The sequence below is a fragment of the Chionomys nivalis genome, chromosome 1 (genome assembly GCF_950005125.1).
Source record: "Chionomys nivalis chromosome 1, mChiNiv1.1, whole genome shotgun sequence".
In the NCBI taxonomy this organism is placed as follows: domain Eukaryota; kingdom Metazoa; phylum Chordata; class Mammalia; order Rodentia; family Cricetidae; genus Chionomys; species Chionomys nivalis.
Genome location: NC_080086.1, coordinates 198,839,251 through 198,858,590, shown reverse-complemented (window position 1 = coordinate 198,858,590; position 19,340 = coordinate 198,839,251). Strand labels below are relative to the sequence as shown.

Sequence of the window (19,340 nt, the reverse complement as noted above, 5' to 3'; positions counted from 1 at the left end):
TATAATAATATCCAAAAGAAGAAAATGCTTCAAAATAAGTTTAACTAAGCATGTTAAAGAAATGGAAATGGAAATGGAAAACATTAGATAGTGAAGAAAAGTTTGAAGAAAATAACACTAATTGATAAATATGCAGTTTTCATAGATTCAAATAAGTGTTATTATTAAACTGTGATCCATGAATTTGATGCAATGCACATTTTTTAAAAACAGAAATAAAAAAAAATTCTAGTTGCTCTTTCCAAGCCCGCACTCCGTAAGGGCCAGCCATGTTCAGCTCGAGCGCCAAGATCGTCAAGCCCAATGGCGAGAAGCCGGACAAGTTCGAGTCCGGCATCTCTCAGGCGCTGCTCGAGCTGGAGATGAACTCAGATCTCAAGGCGCAGCTGCGGGAGCTCAACATCACTGCGGCCAAGGAAATTGAAGTTGGTGGTGGCCGGAAAGCCATCATAATTTTTGTACCAGTTCCTCAGCTGAAATCCTTCCAAAAAATCCAAGTCCGGCTGGTTCGTGAATTGGAGAAAAAGTTCAGCGGGAAACACGTAGTCTTCATTGCTCAGAGGAGGATTCTGCCCAAGCCAACTCGGAAAAGCCGAACGGAAAATAAGCAGAAGCGCCCCAGAAGCCGCACGCTCACCGCAGTGCACGACGCTATCCTTGAGGACTTGGTCTTCCAGAGTGAGATTGTGGGCAAGAGGATCCGTGTGAAACTGGACGGCAGCCGGCTCATAAAGGTTCATTTAGACAAAGCACAGCAGAACAACGTGGAGCACAAGGTGGAAACTTTTTCTGGTGTGTATAAGAAGCTCACGGGCAAGGATGTTAATTTTAAATTCCCAGAGTTTCAGTTGTAAAGAAAATGACTGAATAAAGTGTCATTCGTAGTGAAAAAAAAAATTCTAGTTGTGCAGAATTACAAGAGACCAAGAATAATTAAAGCAACATTGAGCAAAAGATAAAAGTGCCATACTTTCTGATATCAACCTACATTGCAAACCTATATCAATTAAAGTACCACAGAAGTGGTTTAAAAAAGCAGGCAGTTAGACCTGCAGGATACAGTGGGAGCACAGAGACAAACTTATATGCATACTCAACAAATCTTTGACACTGGCACAAATAAAGAATACAATAAGGACCCACCGGAAAGGACACATTCTTTCATGGTGCTGAGAAAATGAGATGGGGGAGGGAGGCACTACAGCTGAAGCCCTCTTATATCTACACAATAACTCACATAGGTAAAGGGCCCAATTATTAGATCTTAAGCCGTAAAACTCTAAGAAGAAAACACGAGAGAACTCCTTGACACGGATCTTGGCAATAAGTTCTGGATACAATACCAAAACACAGACAGCAAAAGAAAAAAGAGGTGTGTGGGGGGTGAAAACGAAAACAGCTTTTGCTCAGCACAGAGAACCATCTGAAGATGAGGAGACAATCTCAGGGCAGGAGGCAATATTTATAGATGATTCCTCCAGAGGGCTTTACATGCAAAACACGTGCTGAGCTTATGCAACTCAGTCACAAAGAGAATCAATTAAAAATTGTCAACAGGAATTGTCTACAAAGAAGACAGCCAGTGTTCAACAGGTGTTTGAAAATAGTTTAAGCATTGCTAATATTCATAGAAATGTACATTAAGACTATGACAAAAATATTAATTACCTTATGTCTCAGAATAGTTAACTAAAGTCTAAAGAAAGCAAGTTGGCAAGAATGTAAACTAAAGGAATCTTTATTCCCTGTGGATGGTAATGGAAATTTCCACTCATAATGAAAATCACTATGGAGAGTCCCACAGAAATAAGAAAAAAAATGAAGTTACCATTTTTAGAATTACTATTTGGATACAGTGCCTATATTAAAAAGAAATAAAGTTATCTATATACACAAAAGAAATTAGATCCATGTATTGAGTAGGCAGCTATGCTGTGTTCATTGCACCAAGACTCACAATAGCCAAGAAGGACGCTGTGGTGATTTCAAAGAGATGTTCTTCATAAATCTTGGGTATTTGAATGCTTGATTCCTAGTTGGTAACTGTTTAGGGAGAATTTGGAGGCCTTGCTAGAGAAAGTATGTCACCGGGGGCAGATGCTGAGCTTTCAAAAGACTTGCTTCATTTCAAGTTAGCTCCTGTGTTTTCTTATTGTAGATTAAGATGCCAGCTCTCAGTGACTGCTCCTGCCTGCCTGCCTGCCTGCCTGCTGCCGTGTTCACTGCCTTGGTGGTGATGTATTCTTAGCCTTCTGGCATCAAAGTCCCCAAATTCACCCTAGAAGTTGCCTTGGTTGTGGTGTTTTATCACAGCAGTAAAAAAGTAACTAATACAAAAGTAGAAACCGATTGTCTGTTAGACTATTAGCAGGCAGAGAAAACGTGATGTTGATAGACTTACACAGTAGAATATTATTCAGCCTTAAGAAAGGAAGAAATCTGGGGTTAGGGAGATGGCTCAGTCAGTAAACTGTGTAGGCCAGTGATCCCAGCACTGTGGAACTGAAGACAGGAGGCTCCTGGGGTCTTGCTGGCCAAACAGCAAAGCTGAATTGGTGAGTTTCAGGTTCAGCGAGAGACTGTGACTCAAAAAAAGTTGGAGAATCAGAAAGACACCTTGTAGGGATATACATTGAATGTGGCTTCTACATATATGCACATACGCAAACACTCATTCACACTACCTACACACAAACATGAAAAAAGGAAAAGAAAGAGGAAGAAAGAAAAAGAAAGAAGGAAGGAGGAAGTCACACTCGCAACAGAATGAATAGACTTGTAGGCCATATGCTCTGTGAGATGTAACAGGTACAGAAAATAAAGTGCCCTGTGATCTGACATGGAATATACGGAAGTTAAACTTGAAAGGCGGGGCATAGAACAGTTCTCAAGGTACAGAAGGACAAAATAGAGGGATGTTAGAAGGTATAAGATGATTAGCTTCAGGACGAGGGTCAGTGGTGTTAAAAATGCTTTTAGGGGCTAGAGAGATAACACGGAGGTTAAGATCACTGACTGCTCTTTCAGAGGACTGGGTTCAACTCCCAGCATCCACACAACAGTTCACAACTGTCTGTAACTCCAGTCTCAGGGGACCTGACTCCTCTTCTGGCCTCTGAGAGTACTGTATACATGTTACACAGACAGGCATTGAGGCAAACACCCATACACATTAAAATAAAAATAAGTACTAAAAAATACACTGAACACTCGGCATTTCCTAAATCAGATGATTTCAAGTGTTCTTTGCAACCACTCCTGCCCAAAAATGGTGATACCAAGGCAGCAAGCTGTCAGTTACCTTTGCTGTGTCTGTCATCACACAATGCACGTGTCTGTAAACACCACATTGCATATCCTAATGTGTACGGCATGTCACTTATAAATCATGCCCCAGAAAAGTTAGAAAAAGAAAAGCATTCCATTTTCTCTACATTTCCAAATTTCTCACTAATTCTTTCATTTTTGTTGGGCAGTGGATCCTCCCCCCACCCAGGTACTTTATAGAAGCCTAGAATTTAGTGAAGTGTACGCAGCCAGACACCATATAACAACGTGGGCCAGATAAGGAATTGTGGAAACCATCTACCACTATGGAGGAATTTTCCCTGAGAGGCTGTGGTTGTTGCTGGGGAAAGGCAAAACTGCACTGGTGTTCAGACAGAGCCGGCCCTTCAGGTTTGATCATGGCAGGAGCTAGGACTCAGCTCTCCAGACGCTGAGGATGGAAAACATCTCTGCTCTCCATCCACCTTGACAGCCTATTCCTGAAATAGAGATGCCAAAAATGTCCTTTGATTATTTTGAAGGCAGTCATATGTTTATGTTTCTCCTATCTGTAGATCTGAAATAATTAGAGCCCAGAGATAATATCTGAAGTATTTTATACTTCATCCATTCCGACTGTGTAGTATTTACTTTTTATTTAGCTCCCTAAATGCACCTGGTCCTCGACAAATATGAAGAAGGACAAGTTTCCCACCACCCTGGGGAGCTTGGGTTCCCATGCAGACACACACGCAGAGTGGGAAGAATCTTGGCTGGGGAAAAGTTGGCAGCGAGGGAGGGGCTGGAGGGGAGGAAAGGCGCCAACGCAGGGAAAATTAGATGGGAAGGGGACATAGACTGAGGGGACTTCTAAGGAAACCCTCTAAAGCAAATGGGCCGTTTCCTCAGCACAACACCTTTGGAAGGAGGAAGGGGCTAGGAAAACAGGAAAGGCAGATGTACTTTTCCTTGTGTTTACCCTTCTCTCTCCAGCCTGTAATAACCAACATTCGAGTCTCTATGCCTGTACATTGTCCTTTTTAAGATTCCATAGATAAGTGAAATTTGATGTCGTTTGTCTTTTGTGTCTGGTATATTTCAATCCATATATTGTTATCCAGTTTCATCTGTGTCCGTGCATGGATCCCTTCCTTTTAAAAGACTGGGGGTATTTCATTGTTTACATGGTGTGTCTTCATTTCAATACTTGTTTTTCCATTGCTGGATGCTAGGCTGTTTTCAAATATCGGTATTGTTAATAACAGGATATCTATTTGGAGAAACTGTATTCCAATAAGGAGAGGACACATCTTGAAATTAGGCATCCTTGAATTATTTCTAGATCTACTACTTATTTGCTGTATGATCCTGGAAAAACTACAGTGCCTATCCCCAAAAAGTTCTTTAAACCGTGTATGAGACAGTATATGTCAAATGACTAGTGGCTGACATAGAGAACCTACAATGATGTTTTTTTCAATGGCAAAAAAGCCAATCCTCCCTGGGTGCCTTAATTAAGACACTCAATGCAAGAGTTGAATGTGAATACCTCTCTCCTTGTTCCTCAGGGCATGCTGCTCTTGACTGTCCTTCTGCTGATTATGGCCAAAACAGCCATCACATTAGCACCCACCCTGAGTGTGACACCATATGTCACAACAGGGGAGCTGGATTTTCTGCCTGTCTGAAGCCATCTCCCGGGGTCTGTTATCCTGTGGAAGCAGATACAAGACATTTCCTAAGAGCTGTTTTTTCCCTTTGTGCCCACTACAGCCTGCATGTGGGTTTTTATTATTTACTTTAATTCATCTTGTCTCAGCTCCTTCTAAATGGCCATGAAAATCTTCCTCAAATTCTGAGTTCCCAAGTTTGATAATGTAAAATATAGATGTGCCAATCTGATAAGATTAGGGGTCCATCCCTATGAATATTTTGTTTCTGTGTCAAAGGACATTTGAACAAGAAGAGAAAAATTACCTTCAGCAACTGCTTAAACCTGTTAATTTCATACCTAGAAGTTCTTCATTTCTTTGTTTCTTGAGATATCTATCTATCTATCTATCTATCTATCTATCTATCTATCTACTATCTATCTATCTATCTATCTATCTATCTATCTATCTATCTATCTAACAATATACTGTAGAGGAAAGGAAGCCCCTAAAAGACGAAATGATAGCCTCTTTTTTCCAGTTTAATCTCAAACTCTTCGCAAAGATAAAAATCAGTTACCCAGGACGTGTAACCTGAGGGACTGAGGAAGGCGATAACTGAATTGTGTGTTTCTTCCAACACAGGAGTGGGAAGGAGCACCTCTAACCTTCCAGAGAAGGGAGCTTCAGTAGGAAGCAAAGTGGTTCCTGCATATGAAGCCTCAAGGATGGCTGGCAACCGGTTCCGTTGACACACAGCTATCTGCTTGTGTCCTGCCAATGGTGCCCTGCCAATAGCCCACAGCCACAATGAAGAATCTTTTGCAGCAATAAGAGGTAGTGATTTACAGGCCAAAACTGCATAGGCACCAGAATACAGTTTCTAGGACTTACTCTGGACCCGTTTCTTACTGTTGCGGCCCTTGCTTTTCCTCTTTTCTGAGCACTTTCCCCAGCCTTCCCTTGATGCCTGGCCTCTTCTCTGCAGTCTGTCAGCTGGGAAGCCAGTCTGAGGAAATGTCTCAGGAACTTATCCCACCTTCATCTTGAGCCTTACTTCTAGGGTTGCTGCAGCTGAAACCCGTGACAGCTCACTCCATCTCTTAAATGCTAAGGGCACATACAGAACTCTGACTGTTGGTTGAGCCAGTCATACAGACCCAACAGATTGCAAGGAGGCAAGGGTCATATTCCCGTGGGAGGGAGAGAGAGAGAGAGAGAGAGAGAGCACATTCACACACAAGCGGACCCCAGACTTGTGTGCCATGAGGGAAGGGAGAAAGACATAGTGATTTAGGCCAGAGCAACCAGCATGGAGGAGCATGGGTGGTGCCAGCAACTCTGGAGGCTGAGTTGGAAAGCTAAGTTGAGGCTAGGGGTTTAAAATCAGCCCAGGTACATGATGAGATCCCAAATCAGCTAAAGGAAGAGGGGGAGAAGGAAAGGAGGAGGGGTGGGAAGAGAAGCATTGTGTCAGAGGCAGCTTAAATGCGGTGTACTAAGTTCTCCTGAACCATCTCTCAGCTACAAAGGCTGAGCGTTCCAGGACTTGGTGCTGCCTTAGAGACCAGGAAGGTGTGGGTGTGTGGCTTCTTCTGCCTCTACTGGGACTGAGTAAACACTGTGCAGTGTTAGGTGGAATTCAGCTTTCTAAGTGGGTGCCAAAGGGACTGAGTGCAGCTACCTAGAAGGGCGGGGGAGCAAAACGCAGCCAAGCCTTGACTAATGGAAAGGTGGAATCAGGATAGCACTGAGCACATACCTTCCCTTTCCTGCCTTCCCTTGAGGCACTTTCTTCCTGATGCTCATGATGTCTGCTGTAGTTCTGCAGGGCTCTGTCAACCATGGTTTTTGTGGAATCTCTCACCTTAGGAAGCATCCTTTTTATTTTTTTTTTTGTGTGTGTTTTGTTTGTTTGTTTGTTTTTTGTTTTTCTTATTCCTGAGGCAGGGTTTCTTTTGTAGCCCTGGCTGTCCCGGAACTCACTCTGTAGACCAGGCTAGCCTCAAACTCAGAAATCAGCCTGCTTCTGCTTCTGGAGCGCAGGGATTAAAGGTGTGTGCCACCATTACCTGTCTGAAAACATCTTGTTTTTACTGTTTTATTTTCTTTGTCCTTCCTTCTTTACTTTTTTTTTTTTTTTTTTTTTTTTTTTTTTGGTTTTTCGAGACAGGGTTTCTCTGTGGCTTTGGAGCCTGTCCTGGAACTAGCTCTGTAGACCAGGCTGGTCTCGAACTCACAGAGATCCGCCTGCCTCTGCCTCCCGAGTGCTGGGATTAAAGGCGTGCGCCACCATCGCCCGGCTTTGTCCTTCCTTCTTGCTTTGGACTGTGCTTCCAAATAAAACATCAACACTTAATCCATGTCCCAGGGACTGCTTTTCAGGGAAGTCAGAGGAAAAAGAAAGCTTTGTATTAAATAATGTTATACATGTTTACTTGAAGTCTGAAAATCTCAGTGGTCTTCCAGATTCACATGAAGGCAACAGAAGAATGGAAGTTAATATGCTTAGAATTGGGAGCTAATCATGTATTGTCAGAAAGAATGGCTTATCAGGCAACCTCCCACTGTCAAGGCAGGAGAGGATGAAGAATTTCAGGAGCATTGAGATCAGAGGAAAAGTGCAGAAGCTGGGGTCTGGGAGAGGGCTCAGCAAGAGCACATGCTGTATAAGAAAGACGTCCAGCACACGCCTTTAATCCCAGCACTTGGGAGGCAGAGGCAGGCGGATCTCTGTGACTCCAAAGCTACAGAGAAAGCCTGTCTCGAAAAACCAAAAAAGTTGGGCATAGTCACTAACCTTACTGCCGTGGGGCATGGAGTTAGAGACAGGAGGGTCCCTGGTACTTGGTTCAGTGACACAGCCTGTCTGGAATGAATGAGGTGGAGATGATAAAGAAATATATCTAATATCCTACTTTGGCATGTACATCCACATGCATGTACATGGGGGCACGCATCCACACACATATGTGCATATATTAGAGACATATACCACCAATTCTCTCCCCCACACACTTGTAACTGTGAAACTAGAAGTGTGTTGGAAACGCACATGCAGTCATGACACAGAATTAGAGGTTGGTATTGACCAGTCCAGTTATTGAAACAAGTAGGATTTATAGTGTTGCCTATTTAATATATATGTCCCAGAAAACAATGTAAGATAGAGATAGGCAACAGTAGGCAGTTGATACCGAGTTAAGTCAATGTGTCAAGTCTAAAACAATTGAATTGTTTGAGAACAAACTTAAAGTTCACAAATCTTGTTCTATGGAATCTAGAAAAAAGACTCAACTGGAAACACCAAGTAGATTCAGAGTCTGGGAAGCTATCAAGAGAATATCACAACAGATCTTTACTGCCTGCAGACTGCAATGAAGGAGTTCACTGCCCGGTCTCATTATCTGAATCTCTCCGACAGTGTTCTTAGCTGTGGCCTCTCGCCTTCTCCTGAAGAATTCCAGTCATGGAATATTTGCTTTCTCGACCGGAAATTGAGTGTGACTGTGTAATTGTGACTCTCTCTCATGTGTGTGAGGTTAGGGATGTAGCTCATTTGGGAGAATGCTTGCCTAGCATGCACGACATCCAGCCAGTACCACATATACCGGGTGAGGTGGTGGACGCCTGTAATCCAAGGACTTGGGAGATAGAGGCAGGAGGAAACTAAATGTGAGCAATTGAGAGACCTGCCTGGAATGGACCTCTAATGAATCTCTGTCTGTAATAAATAAGTAAATAAAAGCAGTATGTGCTATTTTTACCATCGGTCTTTTGAATACATAAAAAATTGGTTAAAAATTATTCTTCTATATACTGATGCTAAAGTACTTGATGGCAGGTTTTACATTTTGTATGTTCACCTCTTCATGGGTCACCCTCCTGCCATTTTGTTTGTGCTTTGGCACAAGCCGCTTCACTCTCTGCCACTTTGTCTGGTCAAGGCATCTGTGTCCTTCAATGATGGTCATTCCACATTGGGTTCAGAAACCACGTAAAATAAGCTAGGCACAAGAAGATAAACACCATATTCTTGCAAAAACCTCACCTTCATAGACACAGAGTTAAAACAGTGGTCACGTGAGGTTGGAACAATCAGACAAGTAGAAAGGCTGATATTGAAGGGCAGTTCACAGGGGAACAAGTTGTGATGTTCTGCAGGTCGGTAGTGGCTGCGACTCATAACAGGGCTTTGTCGTATAGTTCATGGAGATCCAAAGAGAGGAGTTCTGCGTTTCCCAGAACTAAGAACGACCTTGCTTCATCACTGCACATCACGTACATACATCAGATTGTCAGCCTATACCCCTGCAATGCACACATTTCTATGTCAATAAACGTTGTTTAGAAATGTGCTTGTTAGTTATCTAGATCTGAATGTGGTGCTTTTTTGTTTTTCAATGTTTTTGCAGTGTTTTATATATTGTTAGACTATTGCAAAAATTAGGATTGTTTATTTCCTTACAAAATTCCATATTTCCATTATTAAACTAAAAAATTATATTACCTTTTCCACGGCCACTACTAACTGTAATAAAACCATCAACTAAGCTAGTGGTCTACCCCTTCTGTTGCTTCCCAAACAGGGTTTTCCCACCCTCTACTTGTATACAAAAATGTGAGTCTTTCAAATCCAGATTGAGGCCTTTCTATTAATTGTTACTAAAAAATATCATCCTACTTGAATTGGGTCATTATTAATGCCAGAGGTTTTACATTTCAGAATTTGCCGCCAAATGCTTTTATGATCTGTTAAGAATTTATAATTCTTTGACAATGTCATCCTTGTATATAGTGAGTTTTGATCATTCATCCCCCCATTATCCTCTGTGAGCCTCCTGTTTTATGTTTCCCTTCCTTTTCTCCTCCCTTTTCTCTGTTTCTCACTGAGTTTAATTAGTATTGCTTGCATGAGCACGGGGTGGGAGTTCCAGTTCGCGCGCAGCCTGTCGGTGTCTGTGCCACTGATGAAATGACGCCTTTCCCTGGGACTGCTTAGATTCCAGCCCCACGCTTTCAATAGTAAGCAAACCGACAAGACTGAACCAATGCTGGTGCCCTCTGGATCGACTTCAACTAATTATTTAGGCATCCCTGTGATGCCTGACACAGTGTTTCTCAACTGTCCTAAAGTTGCAACTCTTTAATGCAGTTCCTCCTGCTGTGACCCCCAACTAAAAAGTTATTTTGTTTCTACTTCATAACTGTAATTTTGCTACTGTTTGAATTGTAATGTAAATATCTGATTTGTAGAATATCTGATGTGTGACCCCATGGGGGTCGTGACCCCCACAGGTTGAGAATCCTGAGAACTGCTGCCCCTGGAATCTTTCTCAGAAAAGAACTGTTTCCCTTTGGCTCAGTATTTCTCCATCACTTTAGGGGATACTTGGGAAGAAAAACAGAGCCTGGCACCTCCTTCATGTCACACAGAATCAGCATGGCATCCTTGCTGCCAGGTGGCCTGGTGCTCCCAGCTGGGATTTGGTTCCCTACTGTTGGATACGAACAGAACATCCCCCTTTGACAAGCTTGCTCTCTTTTGGATGAAGACCCTGTAACTATGTATGAGCAAAGTATGAATTGCCACCACTGTACTGGACGACTGCTTCCTGGCATTAGAGATTTATCCATGGTCTAGTCTGATCTTCATATGTCCTGGGTTTCTTAAGAAGTCTGGTCACAGATTTGTCGTTCTAATGTTACATAATCTACGTAAAAGTGTCCCCAAATCAAACAGCCAAGGCCCAAGTCCACTATCAGCCTTTTCCTAGCACCTTCTTATTGATGTGTCCCATAGTTTCCCCAAAGTAGGTGCTGTTTTGCATTGCAGTGAGTAATATAACCAGCTCTAATCCTAGTAGCCTTGGATCAAAGGCATTGACATTCTGTCAGAAAAGGAGACAGAGTCACAGGCATACACACAGACACACACCCACTCACAAACACATACACATTTGTTTTCACTAGGGCCATAGGGGTCAGGTGGCAGCCCACAGTCACACCCCTCTGTAGTGGGAGCTGCGGGCTGCGTTCCTACCACTCAGCTCTTGGCCACCTGGCTAGCTTATGCCCCGAAATAACAACACACAAACTGTATTCATATAAACACTGCTTGACCTATTAGCTCTAGCCCTTACTGGCTAATTCTCATATCCCGATCAACCCATCTCTAATAATCTGTGTAGCACCAGTCTTACCAGGTAAGATTCAGCATGTCTGACCTGGCGGCTTGCTTCATTGCGTCTGGCTCTGAGAGGAGCTGCCCTGCATCTGAGCTCACTTCCTCTTCCTCCCAGCATTCTGTTCTGTTTACTCCACCCACCTATGTTCTAACCTATGAGGGCCAAGCAGTTTCTTTATTAATTAACCAATGACCTTCCTCCATCATCTCCCCTTTTTCTGTTTAAACAAAAAGGAAAGGCATTCACATTAACATAGCAAAATTACATATAACAAAACAGTTATCAAGCAAGAATTACAGTTACAATATTTACATCTATTTTATCTTTTATCATAACAAAGGAAAACAGCTATAACTATCTATCTATTCTTCAACTCCATCAAAGACTCCAGAAGGATATAATATTACCTAAGTAAACGAGAAGTAAGCAACTTACAAAACTCTAGAAATCACAGAGACATCTCGCTGCCTGGACAGTCACCCAAAGTTTCTCTGTACTGTTGGGGCACCAATCTTCGGCCTACAGGTCCATAGTATCCAGAGACATTTCCATGAAGCAGGAAATTTCAAAGGCAGTTCAGTCACTATCTGCTGTGTCCTGCAGAATGTCTCGCAGACTCCTTCATGAATCAGGATCCCCGAAAGATCATCTCACCTTTAGGAAAGTTCAGCAGTCCTCTCTCTGCGGGTTCTTTGTGTCCAGTTTATGCAACAGTCCAGGCAAGAGCAGTTTCTTGCCCAAATGACTAACAAACTCCATAAGGAGCCTCTTCGAGACCCATCTTCCTCTTGAAGTAGATTGGTGCTGCCAGGAGCAGACATGTCTCATTGTCATGAAAAACCTAAATTATTAAAACACTTAAAATGCCATATTTTATAATCTTTGAAAGATATGGAGAATGCCTATCTAAAATACATCTATGTACATCTAGAAAATCTTAACTAACATGACTACAAACTTGACTATTATGATTATCCATTAACAACCTATATATATATTATGTTTTTACATAAACTACACAATCACAATACCTTAATCAAGAGCAGAAATACATATACATATAACAAAATTGACCTTAAAATCTATAGCAATGCAAATTATTAATACCTATATCATCTCCTCCTTTAAATGTAAAAGAACATTTATAAACAATATTTGGGAACATGGGTGCAGTTTTTTCTCTCCAAACTGCTTCCTGTTCTGTTATTCAGGTCTTTTATGGGATAACCTGTGTGCTAGGTTCATCTCAGTTGGCAGTTGAGTGAAGTAATTTTCTGAAGGTGTTCACAGCAATCTTTCAAGAGGGCGTGGTCCATTATACCATATTGGGATAGAAACAATCCACAGGGTTTCATCCTCTGTGAAAACAAAAGAAGAAACTCTTTTCCAAAGTATCATATCCTTAGATCCAAATTCTGAAGTCAAGGTATTTTCCAAATATCTATGTTGGATTAGTTCAGCAGCATTTATAAACAAGTATCTTTTAGCAGCTGATGTTTCTTCCTCAGCATTCAAACAATTCAAAGAGAGCATAATAGCGTACAATACCAAGATTTTCTGTGTATTTTCCATCTTTGTACAGCTTTATTTTAACTCTATTTCGTTTATTTTTACTTTTACTTTTTTTGAGACAGGTTCTCTGTATGTCTTTGTCTTGGAATAACTCTGTAGACCAGGCTGTCCTTGAACTCTCAGATATCTTTCTGTCTCTGCCTCCCAGGCATTGGGATTAAAGGCATGTGCTACCACACCTTGAAGTCACAGAGTTCAACTCCGAGGTCAATCTACCTCTGCCTCCCAAGTGTTGGAATTAAAGGTGTATACTACCACACCCAACTACTCTCTTTCTTCCTTTTTTTTTGTTTTTTACTTTAAGAACTTTAACTTTTAGCCTGCATATATTTCTAACACACTGTAAATCCTTTAAAGGTTTCTTTGTCTTTGAATTTCTTTTTACTGTATATTTCTCTTTTTCTGACCACATAAGTCTTTAAATTACTGAGCAATATGGGTAGGATTAAAGCCATGGCTTTGCCAGCTAGATCCAGCCCATTCCTTAGCTTTCCAGCCTCATGGAGGAGATACTGTGGTGTTTCAAGGTCCCTGCCAGCAAGCAAGTTGCAACATTCTGCTAACAGATCACACTCACTCGGACTGACTGCCTGAAAGAGTCAGAGTTTGCCCTGGCAGGACAGACCAGAAAGCCAGCATTTTTTTTTTTAAAAAAAAAAAAACAGCACAACTTTTTTCCTGCTACGGCTGAAAACAAACAAGCATGCAGCCAGCTTTTATCAATACCATTTAAGTGTATCGTGGCAGGACCTCTTAATGAGCTGCAGGATTTTGCAGCTAAAGCTGAGTCAGGAAGCCTGTCTTAGATGAGAGCACTTGCTTGCCTCTAGCAAGCAGAGCAGACCCAAGAAATTGCTGCTACCAAGAAAACATGCTTTACTCTATTCTTTCCCAAGCTTTCTCAGGCTTTCTGTGGATATAGTTGTCCACACGTTGGGGGCCATTCTGTCGTGGGAGCTGCGGGCTGCGTTCCTCCCACCCAGCTCCTGGTAGCCTGGCTAGCTTATGCCCCGAAATAACAACACACAAACTGTATTCATATAAACACTGCTTGACCCATTAGCTCTAGCCCTTACTGGCTAATTCTCATATCCCGATCAACCCATCTCTAATAATCTGTGTAGCACCAGTCTTACCAGGTAAGATTCAGCATGTCTGACCTGGTGGCTTGCTTCATTGCGTCTGGCTCTGAGAGGAGCTGCCCTGCATCTGAGCTCACTTCTTCCTCCCAACATTCTGTTCTGTTTACTCCACCCACCTATGTTCTAACCTATGAGGGCCAAGCAGTTTCTTTATTAATTAACCAATGACCTTCCTCCATCACCCCTTTGTATTTTCTTTACTAAGGATTCAGGATAGCTCTTGGTTTTCCCATTAGGAAGAGGAATTAGCAAGTTATTCCTCAACCCATGACTACATGAGTTCTCTCCACACTGGTGCAAGCATGAATGTGGAATCCGTGGCAGAGTCTGCACTGTCCTGTTAGTGTCTTGGTACATTTTGTGTTTGTGCAGCAGCCAGGCCCAGTGATGTCTAAGTGGCATAAGGAAAATACATTGCTTGTGGTGACCACGGCATCTGCCTTTGGGAGAACAAGTCTGAGCAGTGGCCAAGGCTGGCTCATGGGCTGAGGCCAGAGGGGGGCAGAGATAAAAGCCCCTCTCCTTCTGTAGCATACAACGAGAACTAGATCATTGAAGCAGGCCCAAAATTCCGACTGCTACATTCATTTATAGCTTGATATATTTCATTTCAGGAAATATCAGTGTTTTCTTAGCTTTGAATTATTATTTGCACTTGAAGCCTGTGGTTTTGTTTGTTTCTGCCAATTTACATGTTAACTTTTGACTTTTATTATAGTCTTTCTCTTCCCATTTAATTCAATAAACATTCACTCATTTACCGTGTGCATAGAATAACACTGCATAGAATAACAAAGATGCATTAACTATAAACAGATAATCTAGAGAAAAGTACTGGCCGGGTTCATGTGTGATGGAACATTTCTCTCTCAGACAACATGTATTTATTAAGCAAGCACTCCTTCAAAGGAAATCAGCTAGCCAGATGTAGTGACCTGCCTGTAATAACAATCTATTTGTTGAGCACTTCTACGTGTTTATACTGGACCAAGAACCTCAGCTTCTTTCTTTTCTTTCTCAGAATGAGTCCCTGAGATGGCTGTTGTCTTCCTAAGTTCCCAGGGCTAGGTGAGTGCTAGCAGTCACAGTGACTGCGGGTCTGTGCCCTAACAGACACTTGTAATTTGCAATTTGTCATTCTATTCCTCTACACTTCCTTTTTAAAAATATCCTTGCTCTCTGGAAACTTCTGCTTTGAGAAAGCTTTGAAAACATACATGGCATCTGAATGTTTTCTAAGGAATTTGACTTTTTTCTTCTTCTTTGAGTAGCATATGTGAACAACAGGCCTCAGGGCAGACCGCAGACTCTGAAGTGCGCTCATTGCTCGGTGCGTTCTGTAGAGCCTTGGGAAGTTATTTTTAATGCAGCATGCCAGAGTGGCATGTTGAAAGATCCATAGTAACTAGCTAACAGTAACAGCAGGGCCTGCCAAGTAGACGTTCCATAAATCAGTCATAAACATAGTTACAAAATCAGGGCCAATGTCGTGTGCAAGAGGGAGTGTCTTTGGAGAAGGCACAATTTGAGCACAGATTTATAGAATCACTTTGAATCTTCATGGGGGAGTGAAAAGCTCTCATGGCAAAGGATTTTTAAGGAGAAAAAATTGGAGTGAGGAAGAAGCTTTTTGGTGGACTTTTTTTGGGCCATCAGGCAAACCATGGAAGCCAAGGCAGACATGAAGTGTCCCCTTTCTCATGGCTGTAATGGTTTTGGAATCATTCCTTTTCTATTACCACAGCCCACGTTCAGACCTTAATAACCTGACAGACTGAAGACCTCAAACCTACCAAATTCACAACAGTAAAAGCAGCCCAGGTGGGATTTTAAACATCTAATCCTTCAAGTGAGAATTTTACAAGGAGCTGCCAAGTGCTACCAAACTCCATAAAAAGCCTGCAAGTTGGAAACTCTGGGGCTTTCTCCTCTCAGAAACCTACAGTACACACTTGCGGGGAACAAGATACTGCCTTTAGATTTGAATTATTCTTTGGGAATTGTAAGGGCTTGTTTACCAGGCAATGGGCGTATTGCCAACAGATACTAACAGGGAAAAAGTCACTTTTGGAAAGGTAGGGAAGTGCCTTTTACTGGGTTGACTCTGCTGCGACAGAGGACCCAGGCATAAAGAGGAGACAGTCACCTTCCTCAGGAACAAAAATCTGTGAGTGGGCAGGACACTGGAGTTCTGGCAATTTAAGGCTCAACGACGGAGCTGATGTTTGCTGAGAGGAGGAAACCCTTCCTGGAGCTATACCCTTTGTATTGGATGAGATTTTCTGCGTAATCGCACTGGCTCCCTTCTTCCAACCTGTTGGTTTAGAACCTACCAACCTCTTTGTGCTGTGGGTTTTTTTTTTTTTTGATTTATTTATTTATTTTTTGATGACCATGAAAACTGTTTCTTTTTTATCTTTGCTATGATCATAGGAACACAATTTTTGGTGGTACATAGAATCAAACTCTTAATGGCTGTATTAACAAACGTGAAGATATGTGCTGAGAGATGGATGTGACATATACAGAAATAAGAGCAACTGCATTCTTAGATTTACAACCAAATAGAAGGGTTTTTAAAAAGTTCCTTTTACCATACATACACTTTCAAATATTAGTCCCACTATTTACATAATTGTGTTAATATTGAATCATATATATTTTCAAAGTATAGCTAACACAATCAAAATATACATATGTTGTAACAATTGTATTATAACTTGATGCTGGTTGAATTAAGAATGTTAAAGTATTAGGGGGAGTAATTTGAAGTCTATCTAGTCTATGAAGATTTAAAACACTTTTGTAAGTAAGGCTCTAAATGTTTGCTAATTGGACGTTGTTAGTAAGACCACTTATAATGGCTGGCAGAAGTACAGTTTCAGTGCATTTATATAATACACAAATATCCTTAAAAACTGTAAACAGATTTCAGTTGTTTTCATTTTATACTTGCAAAGACAAGGCAAAAGTTTATTAAAATAAAAATGGTGGAATGAATGGGAGGAGGGAAGGGAGTGGGAACTGGGATTGGTATGTAAAGTGAAAAATGATTGTTTTCTTTTTTAATAAAAAATTCTTTTATTTTGACTGAATATTAATATACTTTAAAGGAACCATTTTCTTTTGTAGAAGCATTGATGTATATATTTCCAGATTCTTAACATTCACTAATACATCACTGATATTTTCCTAAGAAATATATTTTCAATACTTTTAAAGTTTTGTTTTTCTTAAAATTTTGTGAAAATTTTTTATGTTTAACTTAGCTTAATTTATTAAGATTTATCCCTTAAACTTAGTTTACCTTAATTTTTTAAATAACTTTACTTAAAACCACCATCCTCTTTATAAAGAGAGATGCTGTGGAGGGTAGAATAGGTTGTAGAACCAAGAAGGGAGACATTTTGGCACATGCCACCTGAAGAGAGATTCTACATTAAATAAAAGCCTACACAATTAGAATTCCTGGGTGGGAGGGAAACGTTGGTGCTGATGAGACAAAGGGTGTCTGCATAACTGAAAAGGCTGCAGGTGAGTGAGGAGTGAGCTCTTCCCAGGGATCGCCTCTGTCTGCCTCTAGAGTTCTAGGATTGCAGGTGTCCTAACGTGTCTGTCTGATGTTGCAAGAAGGCCACTTGTTCTGTTCCCATCCATTTATCCCCAAAATAATCACACAGAAACTGTATTAATTAAATCATTGCTTCACCCATTAGCTCTAGCTTCTTATGGGCTAACTCTTACATATTAATTTAACCCATTTCTATTAATCTGTGTATTGCTACATGGAGGTGGCTTACTGGCTAAAGTTCTGGCAAGCGGGGCCACATGGCTTCTCTCTGACTCCACCTCCTTTCTCCCAGCATTCCATTTAGTTTTCTCAGCCTATCTCTGTTTCCCTATAGCTCTGCTATAGACCCAAAGCAGTTCCTTTATTAACCAATGATATTCACAGCATACGGAGGGCAATCCCACATCAGAACCCACCTGGGTTCTGTGAGTCCCAACTCCCATTCTCATGCTTGTACAGTGAGTGCTTTATTTACTGAGCCATCTTTATAGCTTCCAAAGCTTGGATACTTTTAAAGAGTATAAATTATTTCTAAACCCAAATGCCAGGAGTACCAATTGAGTTGGTGATCCTCATGAACATCTGAGTGGAGGAGAAGGGGATGATCATCACATTGGAGTAGAGTGAATCAGAGATGAGTGTGTAGTGTGACATTTGTTAGCTCTAAATGGATGCTGAGATGAAGAGGAAAATAGACAATGGAAGGGACAAATGTCAGAGTGAGGTCTTCCAGAAGGCAGGAGAGGGCATGGATGGGACCTGCGTTGAAGATCTACCTTAATGTACTCCAAAAGGACAGTCTCAAGTTTAATTCAGTGTACACGTGCAGGTATTGCTGGACTTGGCATTGGTGGGAAATTAAAGGGAGCATAGTACTGGAGCCTTAATAGGAATGGCTCAATGGACTTGAACTACTTACTGATGACAGTGGACGCTTTATGTCACAATAGAAGGATGTAGAACAGGTAATGAGACCTTTGGTGGTGCAGGAATGAGCCTCTAACTCTCGACAAGGAATGACGATGATGATCATGAAGCCCTTCATTGCAGGGAAGACACTGTAGGGTGGGCTTTGAGAGCTGGGAAGACACTGATGTCTGGCAATGTTGGGATGAAGAGCATGTTCTCAAACTGTGTTTCACAGTACTCAGGCATTATGTGAAAAGGGGGAATTGCAGTCAATTTAATTTAGAAAGTGTTGTGTTCAGGAAATTGCACTTCAATTCCAGGCATTTTTAAGTACTGAAAAAACCTCTTTTTATCTCATGACAACAGGTGTAGATTGACACTGTCCCAGGCAGGATGGATGGATAGTTACCCTAATTCTAGACTATGCTCACTTGTGAAAAATTAAATGAATGCTAAGGTTATAAAGAAAAGAAATATGTTTTATACTGCCGATTCTAGCATTTGCCAAATTCTTTAATTCTTTTGACCATGCAACTGTCGCCTCAAGGGGCAGTGGCCAGTCACTAAGAAAGACTCAAAGTCAGGTAAATGAAAGAAATGTCAACACTGCAAAGGATTTAAATTGGTACAGAGAGAGCCGTGGAAGATGGCTTAGGATGGTTTGTGGCTTGAGGGACTATGTTGGGGGCCAGATTGCATGCTTTTACTCACTGAAGACTTTTGCATGGCAGCAGGAACTAGAAAAGAGTTTGAAAGAATCAGAATGTTCAGGAGAGCTAATGGTACGCCTTTTTATTGCTTTCCCAATTCTGTTTTGTCTTTAATCCCTTAGACTAAGAGAAATGAAAGCCTTCAATTTAGTCTCTTTCTTTCTTTTATTTATGCCCCTGCTATGAAATCCACACTTAAGTCATTGCTTCTCTGAATCAGGCTTCACTTGTAAGTTCTACGGGATAAAGGATGTGGAAATACCCATACATGGGTAAATTGCCTAACTTTCATTTGTGCTTTCAGCGTTCTACTCTAAGACTTGAACCCA

General features: G+C 41.4%; 1 protein-coding gene across 1 annotated transcript; it reads left to right on the top strand.

The window, feature by feature from the left end:
* Positions 1-269: 269 nt before the first annotated feature.
* LOC130881198 (40S ribosomal protein S7-like) lies at positions 270-883 on the top strand. Its single transcript, XM_057780578.1, has one exon. The coding sequence runs from the start codon at positions 270-272 to the stop codon at positions 852-854; it is 585 nt and encodes a 194-aa protein (XP_057636561.1). The 3' UTR covers positions 855-883.
* The last annotated feature ends 18,457 nt before the right edge of the window (positions 884-19,340 follow it).

Coding starts and splice junctions, on each gene's coding strand:
- LOC130881198 (XM_057780578.1), top strand. CDS start 270: ATGTTCAGCTCGAGCGCCAAGATCGTCAAGCCCAATGGCGAGAAGCCG.